Source organism: Triticum dicoccoides, chromosome 1A, assembly GCF_002162155.2.
Source record: "Triticum dicoccoides isolate Atlit2015 ecotype Zavitan chromosome 1A, WEW_v2.0, whole genome shotgun sequence".
Classification (NCBI taxonomy): Eukaryota; Viridiplantae; Streptophyta; class Magnoliopsida; order Poales; family Poaceae; genus Triticum; species Triticum dicoccoides.
Window position 1 is genome coordinate 402986455 of NC_041380.1, and position 11744 is coordinate 402998198.

The 11744-nt window shown below is 47.7% G+C and overlaps 1 protein-coding gene across 1 annotated transcript; it reads left to right on the forward strand.

The window, feature by feature from the left end:
• Positions 1-349: 349 nt before the first annotated feature.
• On the forward strand, positions 350-5271 carry LOC119275971 (D-3-phosphoglycerate dehydrogenase 3, chloroplastic-like). The gene is made up of 5 exons (XM_037556907.1): positions 350-1054; positions 3405-3781; positions 3876-3986; positions 4085-4180; positions 4275-5271. The coding sequence occupies exons 1-5, from the start codon at positions 451-453 to the stop codon at positions 4947-4949; spliced, it is 1863 nt and encodes a 620-aa protein (XP_037412804.1). The 5' UTR covers positions 350-450; the 3' UTR covers positions 4950-5271.
• The last annotated feature ends 6473 nt before the right edge of the window (positions 5272-11744 follow it).

The window sequence follows — 11744 nt, forward strand, 5'->3', positions numbered from 1 at the left end:
TTTGGTCCCCTCCTTCACCGCGTTCATCGCACTCGGGGCAGATCGGCTTGCCGTCTTCCAGCTCCGACGAGGGCGATGCGCCGTTCCCCACGTGATCCCTAGCACGTGGACGATGGAGGTTTATACAATCTGGAGCCATCTGTGTTGTAGAGGGCTTGCTTTGGGGGTACTTCTCCACTTTTGAGCTATGTTTCCTGGTGTGTTCCTCTCAGGTCTTAATCCATGTATTGCATTTCCAGGGCCCCCAAGCAATAATTTCCGGCCCCATCCACCCGTCAAAATTGATTTCCCCAAAATAACCTCCACCAACTTCCCCGTACCCTCGCGTTAACCAGCCAATGGTTGCTCCTCCTTCTTTGCCTCAACAGAGAAAAGACCAGTCTTGTTCCTCCGCCTCCCTCTCTTCCGGTAACCAGATATCACCGGCGTGAGGCACGAGCCTGATTGAACATGTCCTCCTCACGCGCCCTCCTCTCGAGCCCGCACGGGGTTGCGAGCCGGACCTTCACGAGAGCGGCGCCGGCCCACCTCGCCGCGCCCTCGATCCCGTTCGCGCGCTCCGGCACTCTCCGCGCCCGGACCGCGATCCTGTCGTCGCCGGCGGCCACTGTGCCGGTGACCTCTACTGAGCCGAAGCGCCGGATCTCGCGCTCCGTGTCGGACTCGGCGCCGCGGGCGAAGCCTGCGGTCCTGGTGGCGGAGAAGCTGGGCGAGGCCGGGCTCGACGTGCTGCGTCAGTTCGCCGACGTGGAGTGCGCGTACGGCATGTCCCCGGCCGAGCTCCTGGCCAAGGTGGCGCAGTTCGACGCTCTCATCGTGCGGAGCGGCACCAAGGTGACGAGGGAGGTGCTGGAGGCGGGGCGCGGGCGGCTGCGGGTGGTCGGCCGGGCCGGCGTCGGGATAGACAACGTGGACCTGCAGGCGGCGACGGAGGCGGGGTGCCTCGTCGTGAACGCCCCCACGGCCAACACCGTCGCCGCGGCGGAGCACGGCATCGCGCTGCTCGCCTGCATGGCCCGCAACGTCTCGCAGGCGGACGCCGCGCTCAAGGCCGGTGAGTGACCGATCGCTTCATTTGTGATGGTGTTTAGTTACGTCCGTTTTAGTTGCCATTGTTCCAGATTTTAGCACTATTTTTGACATCGACGTCCGATTCTGAAGGAGGGCGGCAGATTAACACCACAAATAATCTTTGGCGCTCACTCCTCCTCAGAATAGGAACACGTGATTAAATTTCCAATTTGGTGGTGTCACTTTAGTGGTGTTGGGTGCGAGAGAAAGGTAAATTTAGACTTTACATGGACATATTGTGTCTAAGACGGACACCTTTCAATACTTAGGATCAATGCTAGTAGTAGAAAGCAATGGTTGTCGTATCAAGGAGGGTATTAGCCAGCGAACCAAAGCGGAGGTGGATGAAGCGGCATGCTACAAAAAAGTATAACCACAAAAGCTCAAAAGTAAATTCTGCATGACGGCGATTGAATCTCTCTGTTGGAGCCTATGCTAAATTATTGCGTCCTATGAACGTCGCCATGTCGCTAGGGCCCGCATTTTTCTAGGCTAGCACCACCAAAGAAGCCGTCGTGACCACAGGCTTGCGTACGTGTCTTGATCCATGAAATAATTGTCCCTTGCTACCTTCTCTCCTTTTCTGTCAGCTCATACAGTGGAAATTAGATTTGCTGTTTTCTGATATAAGGGTAGTGATCAGTCAAGTAAAAACCACACAAGCTAGTAGTACGTATGATCAATTGAGGTTTGCTCGTGTGCTTGCTTTGGGATTATAGTATTTTGCTCTTCGCTTTACTAGCCAGCAATGATTGAGCCGACGATTTTCAGGATAGGTTTTCTTGGAAAAATCAGCCTTCGACTTGTGAACATAAAAAATGCCCCATTAGCAAGTTATAATATTTAATAAAATTACCATAGAACGATTGTTCTACGGTTTCAGCTCAAAAAAAAGCAGATCAATTGTCAGGGTGACTCCACGAGAGCATTAATCTCTAGTTTGATTTCCTTTTAATCACTTTGTAATAGCTGTATGCACTCAAATCCAAAAATAAACAAATGTACCTCCCTCTTTCTGTTGAAAACGGAGGAAAAGTACACACGCATGACCCCCATAACCCAACTGTATCAGTATGATGAACCGTTACAACGGAAAATGAACAATGTATTTGGTAAGAGCCTTCAGATGACATTTTGGTTGTGATATCGACGACCTGCTTGCCGTGGGTGATTGATTGAGTACAGTATATTGCATCTTTTGTGTGTCTCTGAAGTCTGTTTGAAGATCATGACAGCTTACCAGTGTAGCCAAAAGGGGTGCATCAAAGCTGTGGGTGAGGAGTCTTTGCTTTCTGGGATTAGTTCAGATAGTAGGAAGTTATGCTTTCAACATCTTTGCGAATCTAAGTGTAATCACACACTGAAGCGTACTAAAGTGAATATGTATGAAAACTATTGAATGTCATGATTGCTACTTAGTAGTACTACTAAATAGCAGCAACGGAAGTGGAACATAATTTTAGATTCTCTGGTCCACTTTCGTCGGGCTTTACCTTTCTCGTGATAAGCGGTTGCAAATCAGCAGGATGATGCCTTTTTCGTACTGAGGAATCTGTGCAAAACTATTTTGGCAATATGAAACTAATAAAATTTGATGGGTCCCAAGCATGATACCTCAGCTTAGTGGGGAATATGATCCCTGTTCAACTTTAGCATTTTGATCTGCTACGTGGCAAAAAATTTAGTGCTACATGTAGAGGCCAAATCGGTCACTGATATTTTGGAACTTGTTGCTTTCTGGCACTTATGAAGCCAAACAAAATCATGCGTTGTCAAGGAGGAAATTCGATGGATGTAGGCTGCCTTTGTGTTTGCCTGCAAAAGTTGCTATATGATCCTATCTAACTATCTAGTAGGTATTTTCAGTTTTTACCATGAAGTTTTAACGATGAATTCACCTCGCCACTTAACAACTGGGTCCCCCAAGGGAGGGTGTAACAGAGTGTGGGGAAATCCTGTTGCTAACATTCAAGTGGGCATGAAACTTCAACCCTATACTTTTTCTATTCCTACATTTTCAAAATCCTACGAATCAAAGAGGCCCTTAGCAGTGTTTTCAATCTAGCTATTTCAAATTTATTATGCTTCTATCTTGCATGTTTACATTGTCGCATAAACTTAACACTTAAATACTTCCTTCGTGGAATTACTTGTCGCTCAAACGGATGTATCTAGACGTATTGTAGTGCTAGATCATCTGTTTAAGCGACGAGTAATTCGGGATGGAGGGAGTAACTTTTAATCACGGAATACAAAAACAAAAAAATTCCACAGGTGATGCGAGTGAACTCGTTCATTCTTACTAATAAAAGTATTGAACTGATTTCCCACAGGCAAATGGCAAAGAGCCAAGTACGTTGGAGTTTCCCTAGTTGGAAAGACTCTTGCCATCATGGGCTTTGGAAAGGTTGGCTCAGAGGTGGCAAGGCGAGCGAAAGGGCTAGGGATGCATGTGATTGCCCATGACCCCTATGCCCCGGCCGATAAGGCCCGTGCCATTGGAGCAGAGCTGGTGTCCTTCGAGGAGGCCATCGCCAAGGCAGACTTCATCTCCCTCCACATGCCGCTCACCCCGGCGACATCCAAGGTCTTCAACGACGAATCCTTCGGGAAGATGAAGACCGGCGTGCGGATCGTCAATGTGGCCAGGGGCGGAGTGATCGATGAGGATGCTCTGGTCAGGGCACTGGACTCCGGCAAAGTTGCTCAGGTGATTCGAAGCTTCCTCTTCTCAGCTTTCTTCTGGCTCGCCGGTGTGGAGATTTCTCTGAAAGGTGGAGGTTTTGTTTGCCAATCTGGATCAGGCAGCTCTTGATGTCTTAACTGTGGAGCCCCCGGCGAAGGACAGCAAGCTGGTTCTTCATGAGAATGTCACTGTCACGCCCCATCTTGGAGCAAGCACAGTGGAGGCGCAGGTCGGCGTCTTGGCTACGATAAATGTTTCAGTGGATGTAATCAAACCACTTGCCGCTCTTTTTGAGGTACCAACGCACCTGAACTTGCCGCATTGCAGGAAGGCGTCGCCATCGAAATTGCTGAAGCCGTCGGCGGCGCACTGAGAGGTGAGCTCGCAGCGACCGCCGTGAATGCTCCCATGGTCCCAGCAGAGGTACGCACGAAGCTTCTTGAGAAGTTGAGATGTCGGTGATAGACTGTGATTATGCGGCAAATCTTTCTTCTGAATCTGTTTCTTCCTTTTACAGGTCATGTCAGAGCTAGCTCCGTATGTTTCCCTGGCGGAGAAGCTGGGGAGGCTGGCAGTGCAGCTCGTCGCCGGGGAGAGCGGCATCAAGGGCGTCAAGGTGGTGTACACCTCAGCCAGGGACCCCGACGACCTCGACACGAGGCTCCTCCGGGCGATGGTCACCAAGGGCATCGTGGAGCCCGTGTCCAGCACCTTCGTCAACCTCGTGAACGCGGACTACACGGCGAAGCAGCGCGGCCTGCGCATCGCCGAGGAGCGGGTCTCCCACGACAACGCCGCCGCCGAGGCGCCGCTGGAGTCCATCCAGGTGCGCCTTTCGCACGTGCAGTCCAGGTTCGCCGGGGCGATCAGCGACGGCGGGGACATCGTCGTGGTCGGCAGGGTCAAGTACGGCGTGCCCCACCTGACCGTCGTCGGGCCCTACGAGGTCGACGTCAGCCTGGAGGGGAACCTGATCCTGTGCCGGCAGGTCGACCAGCCCGGGATGATCGGCAAGGTCGGGAACATCCTCGGGGAGAAGAACGTGAACGTCAGCTTCATGAGCGTCGGCCGCACCTCCCGTGGCAAGCAGGCGATCATGGCCATCGGCGTGGACGAGGAGCCGGACAAGAAGACGCTCGAGAAGATTGGGGCCATCCCGGCCGTCGAGGAGTTTGTGTTCCTCGAGCTATGATGGACGGGGGGCGCTCGCTCCACTCCTCGCTAGAATAAGTGGCATCGCAGCGACATCATATTGGTTTGATGCCACACGGGGTGGAGTGAAAGTGATCCTTCCACGGCGCCTTGGTTTGGCCTCCTTTTGAATAAGAACGATGTGTGTGTATGTTATATGCTGTGTGTGTCAACGTGTGCGCCTAGCGCTTGTTTATGCAGAGTCGTATCATAGTATTATATTGTTTGGCTAGATAATTGTTTGTGTGTTGCAAACTTGCCATACAGACACAAATATTTTGTATGTAATGGTGATGATGATTTACCTGGCATTTTTATTTCTATTTTTATTTACTTAAAGACAGCAGGATGCTATATTTCATAAATAAAGTTGGAGAAAAACAAAGTTACGAATACGAACCTAAGAGGAAGGGAGAGATTTGCGCTGGTTGCCAACCGGTAAACCAGCAAGGGAGAATACACCCAACTTTGGGGGTGGGAAACTCCAGGGTAACGATAACCGGTGAACATCAGCTGGGAGAAGGAATGCAAGCGAACTTTTTTGTGCACTTTAACTCATAAGAGCATCTACAGCCGGGCGCACAAACCCATCTCATACGTTTGGGTGAACTGCCCGATCACTATCTGATCACGATTTTTCGACTCAGACGGCCCCCTCAAACAGGCCTCAAACACCCAGGTTGACTGGCACCCCTTATATCCAACCCAAATATGAGACAGATATGGGGGCGCTTGAACATGCCCGCCACGTCGGACCCGACAACCCGACCTCATCGTAAATTACATCAATTCCACCCCCAAGACCTGTCGGATTCATTTGCTATCTCCTCCCTTCTTCCTCCACGTCATCCGTCTCGCAGCTTCACCGCGCGCGCGCTCCGCAGTCGTTCCTAGCCTCTGCGTCGCCAACTCTAGTAGAGCAATCCACTCTCCCGCCGTGGTGGAGGTGTTTGGACCTGAGTATCTCGGAGAACAAAATGCGCAGGACACGGAGAAATTATTGGCTATTGGAGACGCAAGGGGGTTTCTAGAAATGTTCGGATCAATTGATTGCATGCATTGGCAAGGGAAGAACTGTCCCAAAGATTCACGGGGAATGTATCAAGATAACACCAGAGAGGCCACCATCATATTAGAAGCGGTGGCATCACATGACTTATGGATCTCGCGTGCTTTCTTTGTAATGTCGGGTTCTCACAACAACATCAACGTCCTTCAACGATCTTCGGTGTTCAGGAGGCTTTGCAATGGGGAATCACCGCCGTTCAACTACACCGTCAACGGCCGAGACTACAACATGGGATACTATGTTGCCGATGGTATCTATCCTCAGTGGGTGGTGTTTGTGAAGACCATATCCGAACTGCATGGCAATAAACAGAGCCACTTTGCAACAATGCGGAAAGCGGCTATAAAGGATGTGGAGAGGGCATTTGGTGTGCTTCAATCTCGTTGGGGAATTGTGCGAAGCGCTGCAATGATGTGGGAATCAGAAACTTTGTGGTAGCTGATGACATGTTGTGTTATTCTGCACAATATGATTACCGAGGATGAGGGTGATGGTGTAGTCCAAACCAATGATTTTGAAGCACCTGGAGAACAAGTTGAAATCCCGAAAGATCAAGCTATGGCTCAGCTTATGAACTTTCGGCAGATGCATCAGAATCTTCAAGATCATCAGATGCACACGCAACTACTCAATGATCTTGTGGAGCACATGTGGGTCCACAATGGAAACCAAGGAGCTAATGCTTGAGTTGTGCACTTAAAATAAATTTTATGTAAACACTATCTATGCTCGGTACCAACATTTGTTATTTATGCGCGACATTGGCTTTTATGATCGACGTGCATGGATTTGCAAGGATTTAAGAACCCAAATTTAAGATATGTGAATGCCGGGAGCGAAATACAAGGGCCCGTCCGGATGTGCCCGCGAGCATGCCCAGAAGCGTCCATGGACATATAGTGGGTCGGATTTGCCAAGTCTGGCTATAAATCCTCTAAGGGATTGGTAAATTGTTATTCACTTGGAACCATGTAAACCTAGCTGGAAATGGTTGAACTGTAATTTGCCATATTTCAAAATACCGTACGGTTTAGTACTTTGTTCAGAGAGTCGGTCATCCCAAAATAGAAGAATTTTTTTTCATGATTCTCCTAAATCTTTTTGGTGTCTTGTGTGATCTAATCATCAGAAGGCACGGACTGTATGGAATGTTGCTTGTCCTATCTAATTATCTGCAATTCACAGGTTATGGAACTGCAATTGCAATGATAGCAGGAACAATCTTGCTTTTCTTTTTCTTTTCTTTTTTGGCGGAAGAGGAATGACCTTGCTTGGGGACCTTGCTTGGGCGACCTTCTCTGTTATGATATTGTTTTCTAAGTTAAAAAAACCTAAAACCTGCTCGATGGTTTTGTTATGTTGGATGTGCCCCAAGAAGCTTCTTTCTTTTGATTTTTGTTGTCAATATATTCTGTGGATGCTCCCCATACTCATTTTGAAGTTTGGCAAACAATGGCGGAGCTATGGTAGAAAACAAGGGCGGGCCGATACAAAGGAAGACTCATAATTCTAAAGCTCATGGTTAAGTTTACTCTTAAATCTTCATGTAATTGCTATGAGCTGGGCGGGCCACAGCCGATTTTATCAACACGTAGCTCCGCCGGTGTTGGCAAATATCAATTCTCTGGATGTTCTTCATACACATGGGAATCACATGAAGTTCAAATGTTAGCATAGCTAAGTTGTATGTTCGGCAATGACACAATGCACAGATCAAGTGTTCAGACATTGTTGTACTAGACTTAATTTGCATGTTATGTATGAATGATTTGTGTTGTTTTCTATCCGAATTTTGATTAGTATTGACCACTTTGCATGAATTTTATCCGATTAGTTAAAATGCGATTTGAAATGCATGCGGCTAACGTTGGATGATCCTCCCATATACTATCCGTGGACTGGTTCTTATCAACGCATAGATGTGAAAAGGTATTTACGGGTTACCGTTGAAGATGCCCTTAGTTATAAGGATAGAAAATGTTTGGTGTCAAAAAAAACATAGAAAAATGTTGTCCCAGATTCCACGGGTGTGGAACGTTGCATGAACCCTTTGGAAATTTCTTCGAAACTCCTGCAAAAATAGAGCTGTTCTCGGTTTAGGTTCCAAAATCCGTGGACTCCAGTTTCAAAAAAAAAAATTAAAAAAAAATCCGTGGACTCCTTTTCTTCTCAGGTCCCAGTCGAGATCGGTTGATTCTGTGAACGGGAGGATAGCGAGGCAAAGCGAATGCCGTTCGTCTCTTCCGCTCCCCCTGTGCCATACCACACGGCACGCGCGGGTGGGTCGTTATCGAGACCGACACGATTCATTTTGAAAGGAGGCGTCACTCGCCGGATGGCAGGCACGCTGACCCCGCGCCTTCGCACTTTACAAAGCCCGCTCCCGCACAGCGCACACAAAGACCCGATCCATGCACTGGGCAGCCCACCACGAGGCCCGCTATTTTTTCAGTTTTCACCCTCGTATCCATATTAATTGGGCCGTGCTACGCGTCGTCACGCATCCGCCGCCTCACGAGCCATCTGATTATGCCATCCGTTCTTCTTGTCTAATTTCCTGTAACAACGCTCTTGTTGAAAAATCTTTTCTTCTCTAACTTTCTACAGCAGAGACATGTTACAATATTCCTTCTTCTCTAATTTTGTGTAACAAGACCTCTGTTGCAAAATCTTCTCTTCTATGATATACCGTAACAAGACCCTGTTGCAAAAAAATAATAATATTCTTCTCTATTTTTTGCAACAAAACCCTTGATGCAAAACTTCTTCTCTACTTTTCTGTAACAAGACTCTCGTTGCAAAACCTTCATTGCAATATGACCAAACATCTCCAGCTTCTCCTATGTATTCCTGCAATAGTACTATCGTTGCGAAAACTTGTAAGAACGCCGACGGCTGCAACGGTGAGAGCACCCCGTGGTCTTTGCATCATGCTGTTTGTTGCGGTATGCCTTTTCGAAACAGGTGCCCGGTTGCAAGAACTGCAGTACGGAGCGTTTTGTATGTTCAGATGAGATCCATAAAGAGATTGCAGGCGAAGGTCAGATTCAACGCATGGATAGAAGAGATAAAATATGCGGCCATTCCAGTAGAGAAAGGGATGAAGGAGAGAAGCGGTGTGCTGGCCCATAAGACGTGTGTCAAGCGTAGAACCTCGTGGACTTGAGAGAAAAGATCGGTCGGTTGACCACTAGCTTTTTTTCCCATATTAATTGTACTGATTCTAAAATAACATATTAATTGTACTAAATCAATGATAATTAATATGGATGTACTAAATCAACGACAATTATTATGGATAAGCGAGAGAAGCAAAAAAATATGGCCTCTCTACAAAAAAAGCATAAAATAACAATTTTTATAGAAATTAAAGAGGGACTTTGATAAGTGCCACATGTATGGCATGAAGCAATTTTGCTTTGACTTTTTTTATGGTACCTTTAGTTACCCGGGGATGTGAAGTATGACAACTTTCTGTTTGGATGAACAGTTTTAGTTTTCTAGATTTCGTTTCCCTTTTTTATGGTAATTTTAGTTGTAAAAACGCGAAGATGGTGTTACTACGTACCACACATATAACACTTATCATTTAGGTTAAAGAGAGGATTTCGGATGTGAACATTTTAGTTACGCATTACCTAAAACAGCGCAGTCTTTGGCCTCATCTCAAAACAAAAGAAAAAATGTACTCATATGACATTAATGCCAAGATCTTCCTTGGATGTGAATTGTCGTGGCCTTAAGGGGCGATACATTTTTTTAATTATAAAAACATCTCCAATAAATGATATAGATGTATAAATAACTATCTTTTACATCATCAATGCCTAAAAATGCCGCTCCAACGGATGATGTAGATGTATATATTTTTACATCACCTGCTTCAGATAATGTAAAATATAACATTTGAAGATACAAATTTGCATCTCCAACCGCTGGAGATGTAAACCCAGATGTAAAACGGCCAGCCACGCGTCAACCAACCGTTATCATGAAAGTTTCTGTTGATCCCCTTGCTGTTGCCGTCACCGGCCGATTTCGGCCAAATTCGACGCCTCCCCGCCGCTCCGGCCAGCTCTAGCGCCTCACCCTCGCCACCGGGCCACCATGGCCGCCTCCTCCTACCGCGCGGTCGTCGTCGTCGCTCCCGCGCTCATCTTCCCATGGTGACGCCACCGGGGATCCTCAGGAGCACCCGCTCGAGTCGGCTGCGGAGGATGGAGCTCGGCAGGCTCTACATCCAGTCGTCGTCGTGATCCACATCCACCACCAGCGGAGGACGAGGTTCCACCGCATCCGCCCCGTTTTCCGCCACGCCGCCGCTTGATTCAAGTGTTGTCGCCCCGCCCCGCCTTAGTTGAAGCTCCGTCGGCCCGCCCCATCGCATTTGAAGGTCAGCCGCCGGCGCATTTCGAGTTTCGCCGCCGCCCCGCCCCGCTCCTCATCTCAAATTGATGCTCGGCTGCCCGATTCGAGCTCCCCTGCCAGCGCCCGTCTCCACGCTCGGCCGCCGGCGCCCATCTCTACTCGGCCCTCGGCCGGAGCCGCACCGCCGCCATGTCGCCCAAGAACTAGTTTACATTTTCAAATACATCATCTGTTGGAGCACTAGACATCACCAAACATACATCATTTGTTGAAGTCGAGACTTCTTTTTGAAGATGTAAATTAAAGGCATTTCTTTTGGTGATATAAATTATACAATACCTACTTTTACATCCCCAGGTATATATATATATCTTCTATTGGAGATGCTCTAAGCAATGTAAAATCCCGAGCATTTGTCATAAGACGTTTCACATCTGAATAATACTGTTCAAATTTGATCTTGTAAGAGGTAGCCGACGACACATGCTGAGGATCCAATTTGCACATTTTTTTTATGGAAGGGAACATGTCAAAATGATACGAGTGGGTGACTATGTCATGGTTCGCACTGCTCACGCACATTTAGAGGGGGGAAGGACCATCCAACCACAAGCTGGCGGACGCTGGGGTGCGGCAAAGGCAATGGTCCAGCTAGTTGGAATAAGAACACAACGACAAACCAGATCTCGGAAGTGAGTTGTCACGATGAATATCAGTGCATCCTCTCCCAAACCCAGATTTCAAACAGATCAAATTGTACTCACACTCACACGGTGAGTAGTCTCGATGGCTATGTCACATTACAAGAAGTTCAGCTACGTGGTGATGGGAACATACAGGTATGCACATTCAACTTATAAATAATGTAACCGCGGGCTGTCTTAAAAGACAGTACAAACCCAAGCGCTACGTACATACACTCATTCATATGAACGCACACACGTATACCCTATCCCCTATGAGCATCTTCAAGAGACTGAGCCGATATATCATTTTGAGATTTTACAAAATTACTGTAGGCACTGCACAGTCGACAGGAACGTCTTCTTCCACTAAACGCGCATCGGCAAAAATCCTGAAATAAAGCCCATGGTTTACGCGAACCAACCTATGAACGCATACACGCACACCCTACCTCTATGAGCACCTTCGAAAGACTGAGCCGATGTATCATCTTGAGATTTACGAAATCATTCTAGGCACCTCGTCGTCGACGGGAACGCTTCCTCCCACTGAAAGCACATCGTTGAAAATCCTGAAATAAATCCAGAAATAATGCGAGCACCAGGAATCGAACCCTAGTGGGCTGGGCATATCACTGTCCCCCTAACCATCCAACCACAAATTGATTCGCAACCC

What these genes read in the sequence shown, in the direction of transcription:
- LOC119275971 (XM_037556907.1), top strand. Translation starts at nt 451, where the DNA reads ATGTCCTCCTCACGCGCCCTCCTCTCGAGCCCGCACGGGGTTGCGAGC. An exon ending in ACTCCGGCAAAGTTGCTCAG is followed by an intron (nt 3,782 to 3,875) that starts GTGATTCGAAGC and finishes AATCTGGATCAG; the next exon opens with GCAGCTCTTGATGTCTTAAC. An exon ending in CTCCCATGGTCCCAGCAGAG is followed by an intron (nt 4,181 to 4,274) that starts GTACGCACGAAG and finishes TTCCTTTTACAG; the next exon opens with GTCATGTCAGAGCTAGCTCC.